General features: G+C 40.0%; 1 protein-coding gene across 1 annotated transcript; it reads left to right on the top strand.

The window, feature by feature from the left end:
- The first annotated feature begins 768 nt into the window (after nt 1-768).
- Nucleotides 769-12,719, top strand: nkpd1 (NTPase, KAP family P-loop domain containing 1). The gene is made up of 5 exons (XM_052101619.1): nt 769-914; nt 1,291-1,364; nt 4,502-4,636; nt 5,416-7,247; nt 12,278-12,719. The coding sequence occupies exons 2-5, from the start codon at nt 1,349-1,351 to the stop codon at nt 12,524-12,526; spliced, it is 2,232 nt and encodes a 743-aa protein (XP_051957579.1). The 5' UTR covers nt 769-914; nt 1,291-1,348; the 3' UTR covers nt 12,527-12,719.
- Nucleotides 12,720-21,408: the final 8,689 nt, after the last annotated feature.

Genomic DNA, 21,408 nt, shown 5'->3' with positions numbered 1-21,408 from the left:
TATTGTATTCTATTGTATTTTATGCTGTTGATTTGATTATACTGTATAGCTGTTCAGAATGAGAATTCATTTCAATGCATTGATTTATGGCAAGTATTTGACATAAATGGGTGATGTATTGTCCACATAAGTGTAAAGAAATGCCCCTGATAATGTATTCCTGGAGGCAAATGTTGCCCATTAATATCAATGCTTTGGCACTGCCCCAAGCTCCACAGATCAAGCTCACAACATAAGACAAACCTATATAACCAAAGACTTCTGCATGCTCCGAAACTAATGGAGAGGGAAGCTACTTCTGTAATGTGTTTGAGAAAACAGAACAAACCATTACAGGAACATCCTCTCTGTCTTGCACAGCAGAAACCGGGCAGGATAAATTGTCCCTGCAATTGTAATTAATCCTATGGGAAATATTAGGGGGGGGTGCTGTAGTTCAATTATCACACTTAATTTAGCCCCGGGAATCTGATTTGGGAAATCTATTTACAGAAACGTAAAGACTCCCAGTCTCCCTCTCTCTACATATGGAGGGTATCCACCACTTCCAAAGAGAAAATGACATTGAAAGCATGAAAGCATAACCAACACTTAAGATGTTATTTTATTTCAAATCAAATCATGTAATCAGTTAATAAGTAGCCTACACGTCCATAAATGGATCACTTATAAACTATAAGCTATAAACAAATAAATAGCAGTTACAGATTGCACCATTAGTTCAAAGTCAACTCAGGTTTAGATCTCCTAGGTCGCTTAGGTCTCTTCCTCGTTCTGTCTCTCTCTCTCTCTGTTCTTCTGTCTAGCAAAACACTTATGCATATATGTGAAAATGGAGAATGTATATTAGTCTACTTGCAATTTGTGTTGTAAACTGTGCCTGAAGGATTGCTTATTAAATCAGCTCGCAGAGGGTAAGAATCTAGTTTCCTCATTATCGTAGGAATTCAAAAAGGTGGCTTCATATTAAAAGAGCAACACAAACTGTTAAAGAGGTATATTTTGTGTATATACCAGTCTAATATCGTGTTGTCAGAATTTAGATTGGTATACCTTTGCCTTTTTCAGTGGTATGTTTTTCATTTCTAGTAATTGCATACTAAATTGGCATAGCATGCCTACCTGAATGGGATGACAGAAATGTATTTCTTCATAATATTGGTTCCTTAACTTCAGCTAATAAAGGAAGCACTGAATTAGCGTTCATGCATAATTTAATTTACATCTTGATAATTTTTTTATTTGATTGTTTTGCATTGTAATTGCTCCCTGTTTTGCTTTCATATCCAGGAAGGCTGGTGGAAGAAACGAAATCTGTGTTTTCCAAGGACAGAAAAATACAGGACCAATGGCAATGGAAAAGGGTACAAGGATGACGAAAACATAATTAAAACGCCAAACTCAACAATATCCAAGGATTCATTTAATGAAAGCACTAGCGTCACAATGAAAAGTGCAGCTCTTTGATTTAAAAAATTACAAACAAAAATCAATGATTGTAACATTTGCTAGAGGTAGAAAATAATAACTATGTACATGCTTCAAATTACATTTTACAGCTCTGTCTAAGAGGTCTCCGCCTATTATTAAACTTTAATCCATTATTCTTTCTCTAGGTTAAATAGGGACTTTGCCCTTCCTGATAAACTAATTAAAAATTGTCTTGTGCACATTTATTGTACTGTATTTACAGCCCAAATCCGTCTGTCTAATCTATTGATATGCTATTCATGATTTGGCACACAACAGATGAATTGGAAGACTTCACCCTGAAAATAAATATTGGCCAAAATATAGGGTCAGGCGTAATTATGCCTTGTGGTGGTAAAGAGCTACAGTGATGTGAAAAAGTATTTGCCCCCTCCCCCCCCCTCCTGATTGCTTCTATTGTTGTGTATTGTTCATGCTAAATTGTTTTAGGTCTTTAAACAAGATGTAATGTAAAATTAAGGCAACCTGAGTAAACAAAATAGTTTTCAAATATATATATATATATTTTATTGAAGCAAAAAAAGTTATCCAACACCGATATCACCCATGTGAAAATCTAACTGCCCCCTTAAACTTAATAGCTGGTTGTGCCACCTTTAGCAGCACGTTTCTGATAACGTGAGATCAGTCTTTCACAACGCTGTGGTGGGATTTTGACCCACTCTTCTTTGCAGAACTGCTTTACTTCAGACACATTGGAAGGTTTTCGTGCATGAACTGCCCGTTTAAGGTCCTGCCACAGCATCTCAATCAGGTTCAAGTCAGGACTTTGACTAGACCTCTCCAAAACTTTAATTTAGCTTCTTTTGAGCCATTCAGAGGTGGACGTTCTCAGGATTAAGATCTTAAGGTGCAGAATTCATGTTTCCCTCAATTATTGCAAGTCGCCCTGAAGCAGCAAAGTATCCCGACACCATCACACGACCACCACCATGCTTGACCGTAGGTATGATGATCTTTTTGTGGGATTCTGTGTTTGATTTACAGCAGATGTAACGGGACCCCTGTCTTCCAAACAGTTCCTCTTTCGACTCAGCAGTTCACAGAACATTTTCCCAAAAGGTTTGAGGATCATCAAGGTGTGTTTTGGCAACATTCAGACGAGCCTTAATGTTCTTCTGGGTTAGCAGTGCTTTCCGCCTCGCCACTCTTCCGTGGATGGCACTTTTGGCCGGTGTCTTTCTGATAGTGGAGTCATGAACGGTGACCTTTAGTGAGGCGAAAGATGCCTGCAGTTCCTTGGATGTTGTCCTTGGCTTTCCTGTGACTTCCTGGATGAGTCGTCGCTGTGCTCTTGGAGGACTTTTGGAAGGTCGACCACTTCTGGGAAGGTTCACTACTGTGCAAATTTTGTCATTTGGAGATAACGGCTCTCGCTGGGGATCTTTGGAGTTCCAGAGCCTTTGAAATATCTTTGTAACCCTTCCCAGACTGATGTATTACAAGCACCTTTTTCTTCATCATTTCTGGAATTTCTTTCGACCTTGGCATAATGTGCTACTGGGTGAGACTTTTTAGCCAACTTCATGCTTGATTGAACAGGTCTGACAGTAATCAGGTCTGGGTGTGTCTAGTTCAGCTGAACCCCATTATGAATGCAGTTTCATAGATTTGGGGAAAATGCTTTTCCAAACAGGCTCAGTTGTTATTGGATAACCTTTTTGCTTCAATAAATAACATTATCATTTAAAAACTGTATTTTGAGTTTACTCAGATTGCTTTGTTTTATGTTCTATTTTGTTGGAATTTTTTTTAAACAATTTAGTATGAAAAATTCAGAAAACATAATAAATCAGGATGGGGGCAAATACTTTTTCACAGCACTCTAGATCATTGTGTTTTAATAAATAAAACATGAACACATGTTATGAAACCTTAAAAACAGTGTTAAAGAAAAATCTGACCACATTATATTAGGTGTCTTTAACTACTGTCTTTTTAAGCATTTGCTACACTGTTCTAATTATGTGCATTGTGTTGTTGCTCTGTACTTACATTTAAAGTACCTACATTTAATTAAATCTGTAGTTACACTGTTTAATTTACCTCTAATCCTAAAACTAACCCTACCCTCACCCTAAACCTATCCATACCTCAACCCTAAACCCTAGCCAAACCATAACCCTTACCCTAATACTAATCCTACCCTTACCTGAACCTAAGTAGCAGATAATGTGAATCGCATAGACTGTAAAAAAATATGGCCGACGCCCCTTCGCTCTTTTCCATTGGTGAGAACTGAAGCCGCCAGTGTCCCGATATGGCGCTGACATCTTGGGACTTGAGTCTGAGCAGTTGCAATTTCGGGACCAGACCTGCACAGTAGTGAGCAGGAAGTAAAGCCGCAAAATCAAGGCCCCGCCCTCACTCTCGCTGAATCAATCGCAAGCACACGCCCCTGCACTTTTGACTTTTGACTTATGACGGTGTGAAATAATTAATTATAGAAATGTAGATATTAAATTTAAAGCTCCAATCTCCTCAGTCCTCCGATGATCCCGAAAAAAAGTCAGTTGGTGCTTCAGTGACTACTTCGCTCAGAGAACCTGTCAATCACAGCTGTCAATCATGATGTCACAGCAGCGTTTTTATAGCATCAAATAACTAAAAACAAACTTATTTTGAAAACACTTGAAATGACATCAACGTGATAGAAACGACAGTAAATGACAGAAACTATCTTTGGAAAAAAGATATGTGAAGTGTAATTTAATTGTTTAGTTGGTCTCACGTCCCGTTGAATGACATGGGGAGGCGGGGTTTATGACCTATACTAGGACCAGTCACCGGGGGGCGATCGAGACGTTTTGGCTTCAATTTTGAGGGCTTGTGCAGCACACTTGGTGAATTGTGTGAGAATTTTGCAGAACAACGTGTATGTACACAATAAGTACATTTTATTATATGTATTTTATTGTTAGTGCATAGTAGTTAAAGGCACCTAATATAAAGTGGAAAGATACATCTATTTAAATGAACTCATACTAATTATTTCTTGCATTTTATCTAGTGATGGATATCCCAACTGATTATCTGTATGCTTATGCATTATCAAAAACCCTCACAAAGGTTGCTTCTCCTTTGACTGTGGGTTTGTATTCCGAATGCCACAACAGGATCAACATGGTGCTCAAGAACATTGAGGGTAAGCTCACTTCTCGCTTCTTACTGAGTGGTTTTGTCTTGAAAACTTGAGAAGCAAAATGGCATTATGTATTAAGTTTTGTTTTAGGATAAATATAACAGAATTTGGTGTGGTTTTGCTTAAAAGAAGAAAGAAAAATAACTATTTGCCAATGGGGTAAGAAATATAAACTTGTTTTCACTGTCAGTCAACTCTTACCCCACTGGCATTGGAATGCAATGGAAGCCATTTTGCTTCTCGAGTATATTTATTAGATATTTTTACTGGAAAACAAGACACAAATATTTAGGAACAAAATGACTAACTGAGACTGTCAGTCCCTAACATTCTCTAAGATATCCTATTGTGAGAAAAAAAGGCTTTAATCAATGTAAGGGTGAGTAAATGATGATTCAAGATCATGAGAAACATAAACGGAGGCAAGTATGTCCAAACTTTTGGTAAATGGTCTGCATTTATATAGCGCTTTTCAATGTGTCCCAATCACCCATTCACACACACGCTCATACACCAATGGCGGCAGAGCTGCATGTAAGGTGCTAGCCTGCCATTGGGAGCAACTTGGGGTTCAGTGTCTTGCCCAAGGACACTTCGGCATGTGGAGTCATGTGGGCCGGTAATCAAACCACCAACCCTGTGATTAGCGGCCGACCCGCTCTACCACCTGTGCCACAGCCACTCCAGCGGAGCTTCAGCTAAACTTTTGACTAAACTTTTGACTGCTAGTGTAAATCGTGACGTAACTTGATGTGAATTCCTCTCTATCTCTCATCTTTCAGGTCATATGAATCTCGAGGCAGAAACAAGAGAACAGAACACAATGGGACAAAAGCCTCGCTCAATTAAACCCTCCATTTCTGACCTTCTATCTCTGATCTTGCGTCTCCTCTTCTATCGACCTGTGTGGACGGAGCAGAACCAGAAGAGGAAGAACATTCGTTACCTGTTCGTGAGGTTCAGCGCCTGGCATTTTGCCGGCAGCGACTTCCTCTGGGCTGGACTAGTGATGCAGCTGTGCAAGGCTTTTCAGAAGAGCTTCGGTAAGCTCCAGCTGGGCCTTTTCCGGATTGCACAACACAACGAAGAGAAGGATGCAGAAAAGAAGACGATTGAGGACTCTTTTAAGGATTGGAGGTCCAAGAAGGTGTGCTGCATCCCAGTTTGGGCTCTAATAATAATTGGATTCATTGGAACACTTCTTATTTTGGTCCCTCTTATTATATTTGGATTCCCTAAACTGAAGGACATAGCTGAAGGAGAGCATGTGGATGAGGAGTCACAAGGCAACGGTGTGCTAGAAGGTTTTGCCATTGCTATCCTTGGTGTCCCTGCAGCAGGAGCATTAAGATTTGCATTCTTGCTGTTGAAGAACCTCATCTTCAACCAGGACCTTAAAGTCAGACAAAGGCTGGACAACCAGAAGGTAAGTCAGCAGCTGGGACTCATGCATGAAGTTCGGAAGGAGATGAGACTGCTTTGCTGCTTTATTTACTTTATGGAGATCTTTGAGAGGAGGAAGATCAGGGTGGTGTTGGAGATAACCAACTTGGACCGCTGTACACCAAAGAAAATCGCCGGTGTCTTGGATGCCATTAACATACTGCTATCTGATGAAGAGTGTCCCTTTATTTCTCTGCTTGCTGTGGATCCAGAAGTGCTTGTTAGACAGTTGGACCAGGCAGAGGACTGTTTAAGCAAAGGAGACTCTTATGACTTTCTAGACCGTATCATCACATTGCCCTTTACCGTTCCTCCCCTGTCTGACGCATCCAAGTGCAGGGTCTTCGAGAACATTGTCCTAGGTCAGTCTGAAATCCCTAAAGAATTCCATCTTGAGGACATTGGAGCATCAGCATTAGGCCCGCCCAGGACATCGCTCACTGTAGAAGATGAGTATTCTGTAAAGTACAGTCAGGCTGAAGAAGAACAATCCACACCTTTGATTGCAAAAACAGGGAAAAACTACAGTTTCAGAACAGTCAAACTCAGTCAAAAAGAAGTGGATACGTTAATTGAGTCTGCATTTTACTGCATCCACTCAGGAGACAAAAGCAACCTACAGAAATACTTATCTGGAGAGACCATGTCCATGAGACGAGTGATTAACTCCATTCGAGTAACTATTATTCTCATGGAAACTCTGAAAGTGGAACCTCCACTTCCTGAGAAGATCGCTGCCTGGGTGGTTTTGGTGGACCGCTGGCCTTGCAGACTAAGCTGGATCCTTCAATGTGTGGAGGATGACCAACAGGGAGCCGAGATAGATGAACACGATGGAACCTTCTGTGCTGCTGATCATAGCAAAACACTGTGGGATGTGTTCACACGCAATAGCCTCGAGCTCTGCATGTTCGGAAACGAGGTGGAGAACTTTTTGGAAAGAGATGGGGACCCTGAGCTTTTTGAAACGTTCCTTAGGAAAGACTTCAAGTTCACTGTAGGGGAGTTGGAACAATTTAAGCTCTGTACGGTGAACTTAAACTACTCCATCCAGAATGAGCTGGCTAGGATCCGTGGGAGCCGCAGATTAAAAAGAGCAAAGAGAAATGCTTTCGACTCCCTCTCAGCACGAACTGTAATGAACATGAAAACAGAAGACATTTGTCAAGAGGTTTGTCTTCTTTCTGAATTGCTATTAGAGAAAAATTTAATATAGTTGTAGTTTAGATGTATATTGCAATAAAAATAATTGTGGTCTGCAAATGAACAGAATGAATCTATCTATCGATCGATCGGTCTGTCTGTCTATCTATCTATCTGTCTGTCTGTCTGTCTATCTATCTATCTATCATCATCTATCTATCTGTCTTTCTATCCGTCCGTCTGTCTAGCTGTATAGCTGTCTATCTATCTATCTGTCTATCTATCATCATCTATCTATCTGTCTGTCTGTCTGTCTATCTGTCTGTCTATCTATCTATCTATCTATCTATCTATCTATCTATCTATCTATCTATCTATCTATCTGTCTGTCTGTCTGTCTGTCTGTCTGTCTGTCTGTCTATCTATCATCATCTGTCTGTCTATCTATCTATCTATCTATCTATCTGTCTGTCTGTCTGTCTATCTATCATCTATCTATCTATCTATCTATCTATCTGTCTGTCTGTCTGTCTGTCTGTCTGTCTATCATCATCTATCTGTCTGTCTATCTATCTATCATCATCTATCTGTCTGTCTGTCTGTCTGTCTATCTATCTATCTATCTATCTGTCTGTCTGTCTGTCTGTCTGTCTATCATCATCTATCTGTCTGTCTGTCTGTCTATCTATCTATCATCATCTATCTATCTGTCTGTCTGTCTGTCTGTCTGTCTGTCTATCTATCATCATCTATCTGTCTGTCTGTCTGTCTATCTATCATCATCTATCTGTCTGTCTGTCTGTCTGTCTGTCTATCATCATCTATCTATCTATCTATCTATCTATTCAATTCAATTCAATTCAATGGGGCTTTATTGGCATGAATGTAAACAATACAATATTACCAAAGCAGAACTACATCTTAATCTATACATTTAGTTTAACAAATTTAACACATATAAAAATAAATAATAAAAATAAATATAAAACAGGATCAGAACTGCTGAAGACCACAGTGTTTAAATAACTGAAGAGAACTGACATATACTTACACATAAATGAATATACACACATAAACTGAGGGTCACTGTGGTGAACATTGGGGTGACACACGGGGGTAAAACACATAACACAGATTCACCCGCTGTCTCTCAGACTGTGACACGTTAAAACATATCTTGCAGCCAGTGCTGCTGTGTGTCCCTCTCCAAGTATTATGTTCATTTGTTCTTGTTCTGTCATTGTTATAAATTTGTCTATGCTGTGTGTTAATTTATCCATATAAATGTCCCTTGTATTTTTAAATTTTGGGCAGTGAAGGAGAAAGTGCACCTCTGTCTCAACCTCACCTGTCGTATAGTGAGCACACACCCTTTCTTCTCTGGGTAACCATGTTTTTCTGTGTCTGCCTCTCTTGATGGCGAGACTGTGCTCACTGAGCCTGTACTTGCTCAGGATCTGCCTCTCTCTCTCACTGTCTGTCTCTCTCTCTCACTGTCTGTCTCTCTCGATGGCGAGACTGTGCTCACTGAGCCTGTACTTGCTCAGGATCTGCCTCTCTCTCTCACTGTCTGTCTCTCTCTCTCACTGTCTGTCTCTCTCGATGGCGAGACTGTGCTCACTCAGCCTGTAATTGCTCAGGATCTGTCTCTGCTTTGTATCTCTGACAGTCAGGAGATACTCTTCCAATTCATACTTAGATTTTAGAGTCCGATAGAATTGTAATTTGCTTTGTGTTTTAGTTTCTTGATCCCAATGTTCCAGATAGGTGATTTGAGATTGTTTGATGATCTGATTTATTCTGATGTTTGGTTGTTAAGCAGTGCTGGTCTGAGGATGGTTACTGTTAGTACTGTTAACCGGGTTAGTGAGTCTCAGAACCAGCTGACTGACGGGACTGTTTTCAGGGTTCAGTTCTTGGGTTTGTAGCGCTTTATAATGAAGCGACTCTGTGGGACTTGATTTTAAATGCATCCAAAAATTTAGAGATCTTTTTGTATGTTAATGATCAATGGGAATCGTCCTAATTCTGCCCTGCATGCATTATTGGGTGTTTTCCTTTGTAATTTCAACATTAATTTGCAGAATTCTGTGTGTAGGGCTTCTGTTGGATGTCTGTCCCATCTAGTGTAGCTCTGATCACTGAGTGGACCCCATACCTCACTTCCATACAGCTATGGGCTGTACGACACTATCAAAGATCTTACACCAGATTGGAATTGGTAATTCAGTATTATAGAACTTTTTCTTAATAGCGTATAGAGCTCTTCTAGCTTTAGCTTTAAGTGCATTCACCGCCTTACTGAAACTCCCTGATGCAGTGATAATCAGCCCAAGGTAAGTGTACTGCATAGTGTGCTCTAGTGCGGTGCTGCCTAGAGAGAACTGGTGTCTGTGTTCCTGACATCTGGGCTTTTTCTGAAAGACCATAATGTTTGTCTTCTTCAGGTTTACTGCCAGGGCCCAGTTCTGGCAGTAGTTCTCCAGTAGGTCCAGATGTTGCTGTAGTCCCTGTGGGGTGGGTGACAGCAGCACCAGATCATCTGCATAGAGCAAAAACTTGATGTCTCTGTCTTGCAGAGTGAGTCCAGGGGCTGTAGACTGCTCCAACTGCACCGCTAGTTCATGAATGTAAATGTTTAAGAGTGTTGGACTCAGACTACAGCCCTGCCGCACTCCTCTCTTCTGGGTGAAGAACTCTGTTTGTTTGTTGCCAATTCGTATTGCACATTTGTTGTCCGAATACATCGATTTAATGATGTCGTAAACTTTACCCCCTACACCACTTTGTAATAATTTGTAATATAGTCCGTCATGCCAAATAGAATCAAATGCTTTTTTGAAATCAACAAAGCATGCAAATATTTTCCCTTGTTTGGTCTGGTGTACGTGTTTATGGATTAGGGTGTGTAGGGTGTAAATGTGGTCTGTAGTTCTATATTTTGGAAGGAATCCAATCGGACTCTTGCTCAGGACATTGTGTTCGTTAAGGAAGTCTACAATTCTATTATTTAAAATACTGCTAAATAACTTCCCCAGATTACTGCTCACACAAATGCCTCTGACATTATTCGAGTCCAGTTTGTCCCCACTCTTGTGAATTGGGGTAATAAGTCCTTGGCTCCAGATGTCAGGGAAACAGCCCGAACTAAGTACAAGGTTGAATAATTTGAGCACGGCCGTCTGCAGGTCAGGTGTGCTGTGTTTCAGCATTTCACCGAAGATGTTGTCAGCACCACAAGATTTTTTGCATTTTTGTTTTTTCAGTTTTTGGATGAATTCATCATGTGTGATTGGAAAGTCCAGTGGATTCTGGTTATTTTTTATTGTGTTTTCATATATCTGTAGTCTTTGTTTGACCTGATTATAATTCTCATTTAGTTGTTTTGGTGGGATTTCTTTATATAAGTTTTCAAAATGTTTTTTCCCGATTTCTCCATTTTGGATTGGCAAATCTTGTTGTTTTGTTGTGCTCAAATTATTCCACAAATCCCAGAACTGATTTTGATTTATTGATTGTTCAATTTCATGTAAGCTTTTGGTGAGATGGTGATGCTTTTTTACTCGAATCGTTTGTTTGTATTGTTGTAATTTGGAACAGTAGTCAATTCTTATGTCTGTATTGTTTGGTTCATTATGTTTCTGATTTGATATCTATCTATCTGTCTTTCTATCTGTCCGTCTGTCTAGCTGTATAGCTGTCTATCTATCTATCTGTCTATATATCATCATCTATCTATCTATCTATCTGTCTATATATCATCATCTATCTATCTATCTATCTATCTATCTATCTATCTATCTATCTATCTATCTATCTATCTATCTATCTATCTATCTATCTATCTATCTGTCTATATATCTATCTATCTATCTATCTATCTATCTATCTATCTATCTATCTATCTATCTATCTATCTGTCTATCTGTCTATCTATCTATCTATCTATCTACTTATAAACTTACTTATTTGTCTGTCTGATCATCCATCCATCCTTCTGTCTGTATACTTATCAACTTTCCCATTTATCTGTCCGTCTGTCTAGCTGTATAGCTGTCTATCTATCATCATCTATATATCTATCTATCTGTCTATCTATCTGTCCATCCATCCATCCATCCATCCATCCATCCATCCATCTATCTATCTATCTATCTATCTATCTATCTATCTATCTATCTATCTATCTATCTATCTATCTATCTATCTATCTATCTATCTATCTACTTATAAACTTACTTATTTGTCTGCCTGATCATCCATCCATCCTTCTGTCTGTATACTTATCAACTTTCCCATTTATCTGTCCGTCTGTCTAGCTGTATAGCTGTCTATCTATCATCATCTATATATCTATCTATCTGTCTATCTATCTGTCCATCCATCCATCCATCCATCCATCCATCCATCCATCCATCTATCTATCTATCTATCTATCTATCTATCTATCTATCTATCTATCTATCTATCTATCTATCTATCTATCTATCTATCTATCTATCTATCTATCTATCTATCTGTCTATCTATCTATCTATCTATCTACTTATAAACTTACTTATTTGTCTGTCTGATCATCCATCCATCCTTCTGTCTGTGTACTTATCAACTTTCCCATTTATCTGTCTGTCTGCAAAAAAATTATATATATATATTTGTATAGCTTTCAAGAGAAATATAGAATAAAGCCTTTTTTCAGAGAAATCTAACAAAATGTCTAGATAGACAGAATAGACAGGATGAATGGACAGACAGACAGACAGATAGATAGATAGATAGATAGATAGATAGATAGATAGATAGATAGATATAGTAAATATGTGTGTGTGTGTGTGTGTGTGTGTGTGTGTGTGTGTGTGTGTGTGTGTGTGTGTGTGTGTGTGTGTGTTTGTGTTACATGTTTGTTTTTATGACAGTACAGTTCCTTAGTTTTATTTACTTGACAAGCCAGTTTTTACCTGCTTTTGGTGTTTGACAAGTATTCATTCTGGAGCTTGCATGTGCATTTTTACATGTTATATTTGACATATAAATATGCATTTTGTTTCTTCCCTTTCAGCTATCACGACAAAGATTCCCAGAGAAATATATACAAACAGTAAGGGAAAATTTCCTCGACGGTCGGACAATCCTCTTTAGTGACCCCAAAGACCTCAGACAGGTCCTGCAAATGACTCTGGGTGAATGGATGACTTTTAAAATTCATTTCCTGGGGGTCATGCCTCATAGTCAACCAAATGTGGCAGAATCTCATCTGAAAGCCACACACCCTGGAGTGCTCGTATGCCCGTCTGACCATGGCCAGTAAGCAGTATAACTGACCTTGAGATTTGCATCGGTGCATTTTTCTCCAGGCAATATAATGTGCATGTCATCAATGGACTACAAATGTGTCAGGAAACAATGCTGCATCAATTCAAAAATATAATTCTCTTTTGGGAAGGCATGCACTATGTACACAAGCCAATCAGACTACTCAGGGAATAATGAAGAGCTTTGATATACAGAAGACACATTTCTAAATATGTCTTATTTATATCTGTTAACAATGCATTTTTTACTCTGTTAATTAATAAAAAGATTTGAAATAAAACTTTACTGAATGATTCTCATCTCTGCATGAGTAAAAGAACATTACATTAAAAATGTGCTCAATTAATTCATATATTTATGTATTTTTTCCATCCATTGACTAATTCTTGTCTTTATGGTGGAAGCATGTCAATAATACATCTATAGCAGTGTCGGGGAAACAAACATGTCCATTTCAAGAGTTTTACATCCATTGACACCTTTGCTTCAAGACAATCATCCTCCATGAAAAAATATTTTGGCTAGTCATCACTTATCACTCATCCAGGTGATAACATCATTCATCAGGTTAATACTGTCAGACCACCAATCAGATGTGTGGAAGAAATATAACACTAGATTTTGCCATTCTTTATAATGCCAAAGGTTTAATCCCATCACGAAAACCTCCTTGTCATTCCGTTCTCACCAATCTTCGATTTATTGTGCGTCAAACCCCGATATGCTTCATTATACGGCATTAGTTACATTAAACTATGATGTTGATATTTAGATCTCCTAACCCAAACCCATTCCTAAACCTATAACCACTTATTTACATTATAAAATAAGTAACAGGCAGGTAAATGTAGTCAAATATTTTATATACATTACACTATAAAATAGTGCCTAAAGCTAACCAATAATATAACAACAATATAACCAAACCACAACATAAATGATACAAGTACAGTCACAATCATTCCAAAAAAGCTAAATAAAAATATTCCAAACGCATTATGCCGCATTCAATATCCATATCAGTATCCACACACAAGCTCCAGAGAGAAAATAAAGGTTTTCATATCATTATCAAGGCCTTTTGCAGCGCAAGCGCCGATCTGAACGGTGTCTAACATGCTGTCTTTCTGAGCAAAAGCTGGTGTAAGCATGACAGGACAGAGTCGTGCCCTGTGTCAGCGCAGACCGCCAAGCTGCCCGGTCTTCTGCAAGGTGATGCCATCGATCAGGGTTGATCTTAAAGACATTCATGTCTCAGCTGACAACATCCTTAAAGCGGAGCTTGGGTCGACCACGAGGCGGTGTCCCACAGCTAACTCCCCATGGAAGATGGACTTTGGGAGGCGTTCATCTGGCATACGACGTACATGGCCAATCCATCTGAGACGCCTCCTCCGGAGCGTGGTGTACATGTCACTGCTGTTAGTGAGCTTCAGCACGGTGGTATTTGGGACCCGATCCTGCCATGACAGGCTAAGGATCTGTCGTAGGCAACGGAAGTGAAAAGCATTGAGCTTGTGCTCCTGCCGCCGGTATGTAGGCCACGTTTCGCTTCCATATAGCAGAACAGAGAGCACACAGGACTCATATACGCGCACCTTTACTTTGAGAGAAAGGTGGCTGTTGTTCCAGACACGAGACTGAAGCCGCCCCAAAGGTTGTTGAGGCACGACCGATCCTGGTATTCAATTCAGCATCAAGGCTGTTGTTTGCTGTCAAGGTTGAGCCGAGGTAGATTAATTTCTCGACAACCGACAGCACTGTGCCACTGATGGTGACGTGAGGGGAAGCAGAAACATTCTGAACCATCACTACTGTCTTCATCGGGCTTATGATAAGTCCAAACTGTGCAGGCAGCAGCAAAAGAATGGCACATCTCCTGAATTTCTTGTTCAGTATGAGCCATGAAGGCAACGTCGTCTGCATAAAGCAACTCACGCACAAGTACGCACTTCACCCTGGTTCTGGCCCTTAGACGAGCCAAGCTGAAGAAATTGCCGTCATACCTGGTGTGCATCAGAACCCCAACCGGATCAGGAAATGCCCGTCGCAGCACAGCCGAGAAATAGATGCCAAACAAGGTGGGAGCGAGGACACACCCCTGCTTTACTCCGCAGCAGACATCAAACTCATTTGAAGAAGAGTATTCAAAGGATTTAAGATTGTCCATTGGCCTTGATTTAAAGATATCGGCACAACCAAATCATTGGTTCAAGCACACGTGTTGCATTGCATGTAACTCTCAGACATTGGCATGAAATTGTCTGGCGGCTCCAGAGTTTCCTGTTCCATTGTAAAACTTTGGCACTGCTCACAATCTATACTTTGACACTTTAGCTTTTCGTTCTCTAAAACTTTAATATAGGACTGAATGACAGCGTGCAGATGTTTTTTTAATCGTGCTGCCTGTCACTGAGTTTTACTTCTGCTTTGTGGGAATGAGGCTTCTGAGAAAGCAGAGAAAATATCTCCCATGCAGCTCAACTGAGACCTCCCACAGATAGATGGTAACATTAAAAGTTTGAATTTAAGTTATTCTAATAGTCAAATACGTTCCACTGAGCATGCAACAAGGGAATAACACCAAAGAAAATTTCCCAATCTAGCATGCATTTGATGCGTCTATTTGTGGATAACATGATTGATGATACTTCCAAACGGCCTCATCTAATGAGATGACGTGATGCAACTGAACTGTAGCCTGCTTCGTGCATGTTTGCCTTTGTTGAATGTTCTTGTCCTGAGGAACAGTGAAGGCAAACCAATCGAAAAAGAGAGGTCAGTCAGCATGTGCCGGCCTGAAATATGACTCTGAAATGGTGCACATTAAAGTGGGGGTTCATATGAAATCAATATCATGCAGACAATGTAAGGGAATTTAATGGGCCAGGAAAGGGGGATATATTTTTACCCCTCTCATTCGGAATCAATGCAGGAATACGTCCCTTGTGCAAGCAGAGGAAATAGCTTCATGGAGCATTGCAATGTGATTTGGAAATAAAGCTGTATTGATGGATTCTTTACATGGAAAATGAAAACAACAACTTCTGCTGATAGTGCACTGGATAATAATGCACTTTACAATACAATAATGAATCATGCAGCATTTCTTTTTAAGCTGTTGTCCTGTTCAACAGTAGGAGTAGTGTCTGTACCAAGTCAAGGTTTGGCAGGGTTAGCATGGCACAGTTAAGCTAGATGCCATAATTACATAAAGCATCTTTCTCCATTGACGGCCTTTCAAAAGTACGAATGGTGCCAAAGACAAAAACATCCAGTGAGGTGCAGTTCTGTGGACGGAAACGTCTTGTTGATGCGAGAGGTCAATAGAGAATGGTCAGACTGGTTTGAACTGATAATGTCTACAGTAACTCAGTGTGGCAGGGCGGAGGGCGGGGCTGGGTCATGATCCTACACACCCGGTCCCGTATTAGGCTAATTTTGCCTCCGTGAGGGTTAAAGGCTGACTGCAGAGGATCGTGCGGGAGAGAGAGAGGATCCAGAGAGCTCCACAGACGGAGTGTGTTATTGTTTTGTGTATATGTACGTTTCTACGGCGGTGACCGTCTTATGTTCAGCTCAAAAATTAAACAGCTGATTTCAAACCTGCTTTGCTGTCTCCTGACTCCTCCATTGCTCAACGAACCTGTTCACAGTGGTGCCAGAACCTGGGTTTGGAGGAGAGTGCCGCTATGGAGTCTTCACCGCTGGCCGAAGTTATCAACGCCCTCACCAACATCCAGAAGACACAAACACACACATGACGGACATGTCCGTAAACTAACTCTCTCTCCCACATGATCCTCTGCAGTCAGCCTTTAACCCTCACGGAGGCATAATTAGCCTAAGACGGGACCGGGTGTGTAGGATCACGACCCGGCCCCACCCTCCGCCCTGCCACACTCAGATAACCACTCTGTATAACTGTGCTGAAGAATATCATCTATGAATGCCGTTTTGAGATGCGGGTTGGCACGGTTGTGGTGGCACGAAGGAGACCTACACAATATTAGACAGGTACTTTTAAGGTTGTGGCTGATCGGAGTAAACATTGAAATGTGAGGCTTAACATTTCATAAAAGTATATGAATTACTATTAAATCGTCATTTTTGTTTAAGCACATGGTTTATGGTGATATGTTGTCATGGCAATGAAGTTGAACCGTTGAATAAGTGAATAAGTCGAAACCATCATACCTTTGAGTTTGAGTGTTGCCCGTGTTCAGGGACGTGTCATCCATATTAGCAAGGATGAAAAGAAAAATGACACTATGAAATATTTAAATATAATTGTTAATATAAACTTCTGTTTCATTCAAATTCATCATCTTTCATCTCAGTTGAGCCGCACAGCTATCCATGTATTCGCTTTGGCGCCATCCCCAGGTATAAGCTCTTTATGTTATGCTGTCTCTGATTCAAGGCATTGTTTACTGCCCTTTCATTCAACATTATACGTTCATTCCAACTGAATCACGCCCGCTACTACAAATGGCAAAGGTAATGCCCAATTCCCAATGGGCTCTAAGTCCTCGTGGTGGTGTAGTGTCTCATGCCAATCTGGGTGGCGGAGGACGAATCTCAGTTGCCTCCGCATCAGAGACCTTCGATCCACGCATCTTATCATGTGACTCCTTGAGTGCGTTGCCGCAGAGACATAGCGTGAGTGCCGGCTTCCGCTATTCTCCGTGGCATTCTCAACGCGCTCTAAGACCTCGTGGTGGCATAGTGACTCAATCCTGGTGGCAGAGGCCGAATCTCAGCTGATTCCGCTTCTGAGACCGTCAACTCACGCATATTATCACGTGACTTGTTAAGCGCGTTACCGTGGAGATGTAACGCGTGTGGAGGCTTCACGCTATTTTTCTCGGCATCCACGCACAACTCACCACACGCCCCACTGAGAGCAGGAACCACATTATAGTGACCACGAGGAGGTTACCCCATGTGACTCTACCCTCCCTAGCAACCGGGACAATTTGGTTGCTTAGGAGACCTGGCTGGAGTCACTCAACACGCTCTGGATTCAAACTCGCGACTCATAGTGAGCGTCAGTACTTGCTGAGCTACTCGGGCCACAAGTAAGCAAGCTTACCAAAATGAGTAAGCCAATCAGAAGCTCCTTCCTTCAGTCTCGCTATCTGATAGGCTAGATTTTAGTTTTGTGTCAAAATGTTCATCTTCACGTAACTAATGCGTTATTAAGCACTACAATGGATATCGACAGCCTACAAGGATTTGGCAGAGTTCATTTCAATTGAAAATCTAGAAAGTGAGGCTATCGAAACTTCAGCAAGCGTGCAATGTTTACATTATTAAGTGACCGTGATGTTCGGTCGCTAAGAGAGACGCACGGATTTTGTGTTCAAGTAAAGTTGAGTTCATATATATATATATATACAAACATCAGTGTTATTGATACTAGTTCATAGATACTGGGCCATTTTTTCTGGTTAATCTGAGGCTATGAAGTGACGATCTGGCAATCATGTCCTTCTTGTGTTGTCTGTTTTATTGTTCTAATGTTTAGGCGCAGTGTCTGTTTATATTATAACATAAATACAACATTTCCCTGACAGTAAAATGCCATCTCGCACTTGCAAGAGTAGTGAGTTACGAAAGTAAGATTCGAGCACATAAAAGAACAGCTTGATTAAAAAAGAAGGCTTGTTTTGATTTCATTATTCAATCTTTATGGCCTCTCACATGGTGACAGACCCCATTTAGTTGTAGCGGTATAGTTTAAAGCTATACAGAGATGGAGTGCTTTAGTGAAAAGCGTTGGGCTTCCCCCATGTCATCTGATTTGATGGGGATTCTGGATTCTGTATACACTCTTGGTGAAAAGCCTATAAATAAACGTAATTGCTTTTGAAGGCAGATGTCGAAAAACACACTGATAGAAAAAAGGGAGACAGGCCAGCTTTGCTCGGGCTCTGATTACATCATGTCTCCTGTGGTGAAGGCTATAAGCTAAGAGTAAAACTAATGAGGAAGTATTTCCTTGGCATTTGAAATTTCTCTCCGAAGGCCAAGGTCGACAAACGCAGAGGCAGAGCTAACGGAGACATCGCTCTCAGAGCAAACCAAGCTAAACCAGGAGATGAACATTAGACTGGCTGAGCAGAGAAAGCCATTCAATATAATCACAGCGGTAGCTCATATGAGGTTTTTAAAGTCTAAATGGATTTTGCAATGCAGGAAATCCCAACATGAAACATACCATAAAGTTCACTGACCGTAGATGAATGGCCTAATTCGCAATAGTGTGAAATTACAGATTAAATTTCTCTCTATCTGAGATGTAATTAAACATTCACAGCTGTATTGACTTTACTGATGGATATTCGCAGTTAATAAGCCACTTGTGGCTGACACAAATTCAATAGGGGTAATATCCACATTCTGGAAGAGCTGCTGTTAAAATAATCTGTCATTCTCCCACAAACACTGTTGTTCACAAAACGGATTAATCAGTAAGACACATTGAAAGTACAATAGTAAAGTAACTGTTCACCCAAAACTTGATATAGTGTCAGTATTTACTCACCTTCACGAAGTGTCAAACCGCATGTGCTACCTTTTTCTCCATGGAACACAAAACTACAGAGCCCCTTAGAGGACAGGTCAGGACTATTTTTTCCAAAATAGTTTAGCATGCCCTCACAATAGTTTAGCATTATCTCACAATAGATTAGCATTCCCTCACAATAGATTAGCATTATCTCACAATAGATTAGCATTCCCTCACAATAGTTTAGCATTATCTCACAATAGATTAGCATGCCCTCACAATAGTTTAGCATTATCTCACAATAGTTTAGCATACCCTCACAATAGTTTAGCATGTCCTCACAATAGATTAGCATGCCCTCACAATAGTTTAGCATTATCTCACAATAGTTTAGCATACCCTCACAATAGTTTAGCATGTCCTCACAATAGATTAGCATTATCTCACAATAGATTAGCATGCCCTCACAATAGATTAGCATTATCTCACAATAGATTAGCATGCCCTCACAATAGTTTAGCATTATCTCACAATAGATTAGCATGCCCTCACAATAGTTTAGCATTATCTCACAATAGTTTAGCATACCCTCACAATAGTTTAGCATGCCCTCACAATAGTTTAGCATTATCTCACAATAGTTTAGCATACCCTCACAATAGTTTAGCATGCCCTCACAATAGTTTAGCATTATCTCACAATAGTTTAGCATACCCTCACAATAGTTTAGCATGCCCTCACAATAGTTTAGCATGCCCTCACAATAGTTTAGCATTATCTCACAATAGTTTAGCATGCCCTCACAATAGTTTAGCATGCCCTCACAATAGTTTAGCATTATCTCACAATAGTTTAGCATACCCTCACAATAGTTTAGCATGCCCTCACAATAGTTTAGCATTATCTCACAATAGTTTAGCATACCCTCACAATAGTTTAGCATGCCCTCACAATAGTTTAGCATGCCCTCACAATAGTTTAGCATTATCTCACAATAGTTTAGCATGCCCTCACAATAGTTTAGCATGCCCTCACAATAGTTTAGCATGCCCTCACAATAGATTAGCATGCCCTCACAATAGTTTAGCATTATCTCACAATAGTTTAGCATTCCCTCACAATAGTTTAGCATGCCCTCACAATAGTTTAGCATTATCTCACAATAGTTTAGCATGCCCTCACAATAGTTTAGCATGCCCTCACAATAGTTTAGTATTCCCTCACAATAGTTTAGCATACCCTCACAATAGTTTAGCATGCCCTCACAATAGATTAGCATGCCCTCACAATAGTTTAGCATTATCTCACAATAGTTTAGCATTCCCTCACAATAGTTTAGCATGCCCTCACAATAGTTTAGCATTATCTCACAATAGTTTAGCATGCCCTCACAATAGTTTAGCATTATCTCACAATAGTTTAGCATGCCCTCACAATAGTTTAGTATTCCCTCACAATAGTTTAGCATGCCCTCACAATAGTTTAGCATACCCTCACAATAGTTTAGCATGCCCTCACAATAGTTTAGCATTATCTCACAATAGTTTAGCATACCCTCACAATAGTTTAGCATGCCCTCACAATAGTTTAGCATTATCTCACAATAGTTTAGCATACCCTCACAATAGTTTAGCATGCCCTCACAATAGTTTAGCATGCCCTCACAATAGTTTAGCATTATCTCACAATAGTTTAGCATACCCTCACAATAGTTTAGCATGCCCTCACAATAGTTTAGCATTATCTCACAATAGTTTAGCATACCCTCACAATAGTTTAGCATGCCCTCACAATAGTTTAGCATGCCCTCACAATAGTTTAGCATTATCTCACAATAGTTTAGCATGCCCTCACAATAGTTTAGCATGCCCTCACAATAGTTTAGCATGCCCTCACAATAGATTAGCATGCCCTCACAATAGTTTAGCATTATCTCACAATAGTTTAGCATTCCCTCACAATAGTTTAGCATGCCCTCACAATAGTTTAGCATTATCTCACAATAGTTTAGCATGCCCTCACAATAGTTTAGCATGCCCTCACAATAGTTTAGTATTCCCTCACAATAGTTTAGCATACCCTCACAATAGTTTAGCATGCCCTCACAATAGATTAGCATGCCCTCACAATAGTTTAGCATTATCTCACAATAGTTTAGCATTCCCTCACAATAGTTTAGCATGCCCTCACAATAGTTTAGCATTATCTCACAATAGTTTAGCATGCCCTCACAATAGTTTAGCATTATCTCACAATAGTTTAGCATGCCCTCACAATAGTTTAGTATTCCCTCACAATAGTTTAGCATACCCTCACAATAGTTTAGCATGCCCTCACAATAGATTAGCATGCCCTCACAATAG

Source organism: Xyrauchen texanus, chromosome 32 (genome assembly GCF_025860055.1).
Source record: "Xyrauchen texanus isolate HMW12.3.18 chromosome 32, RBS_HiC_50CHRs, whole genome shotgun sequence".
NCBI classification, from domain to species: Eukaryota; Metazoa; Chordata; class Actinopteri; order Cypriniformes; family Catostomidae; genus Xyrauchen; species Xyrauchen texanus.
Note: the sequence above shows the minus strand (reverse complement) of the source record. Positions and strands in the feature narration are given on the sequence as shown.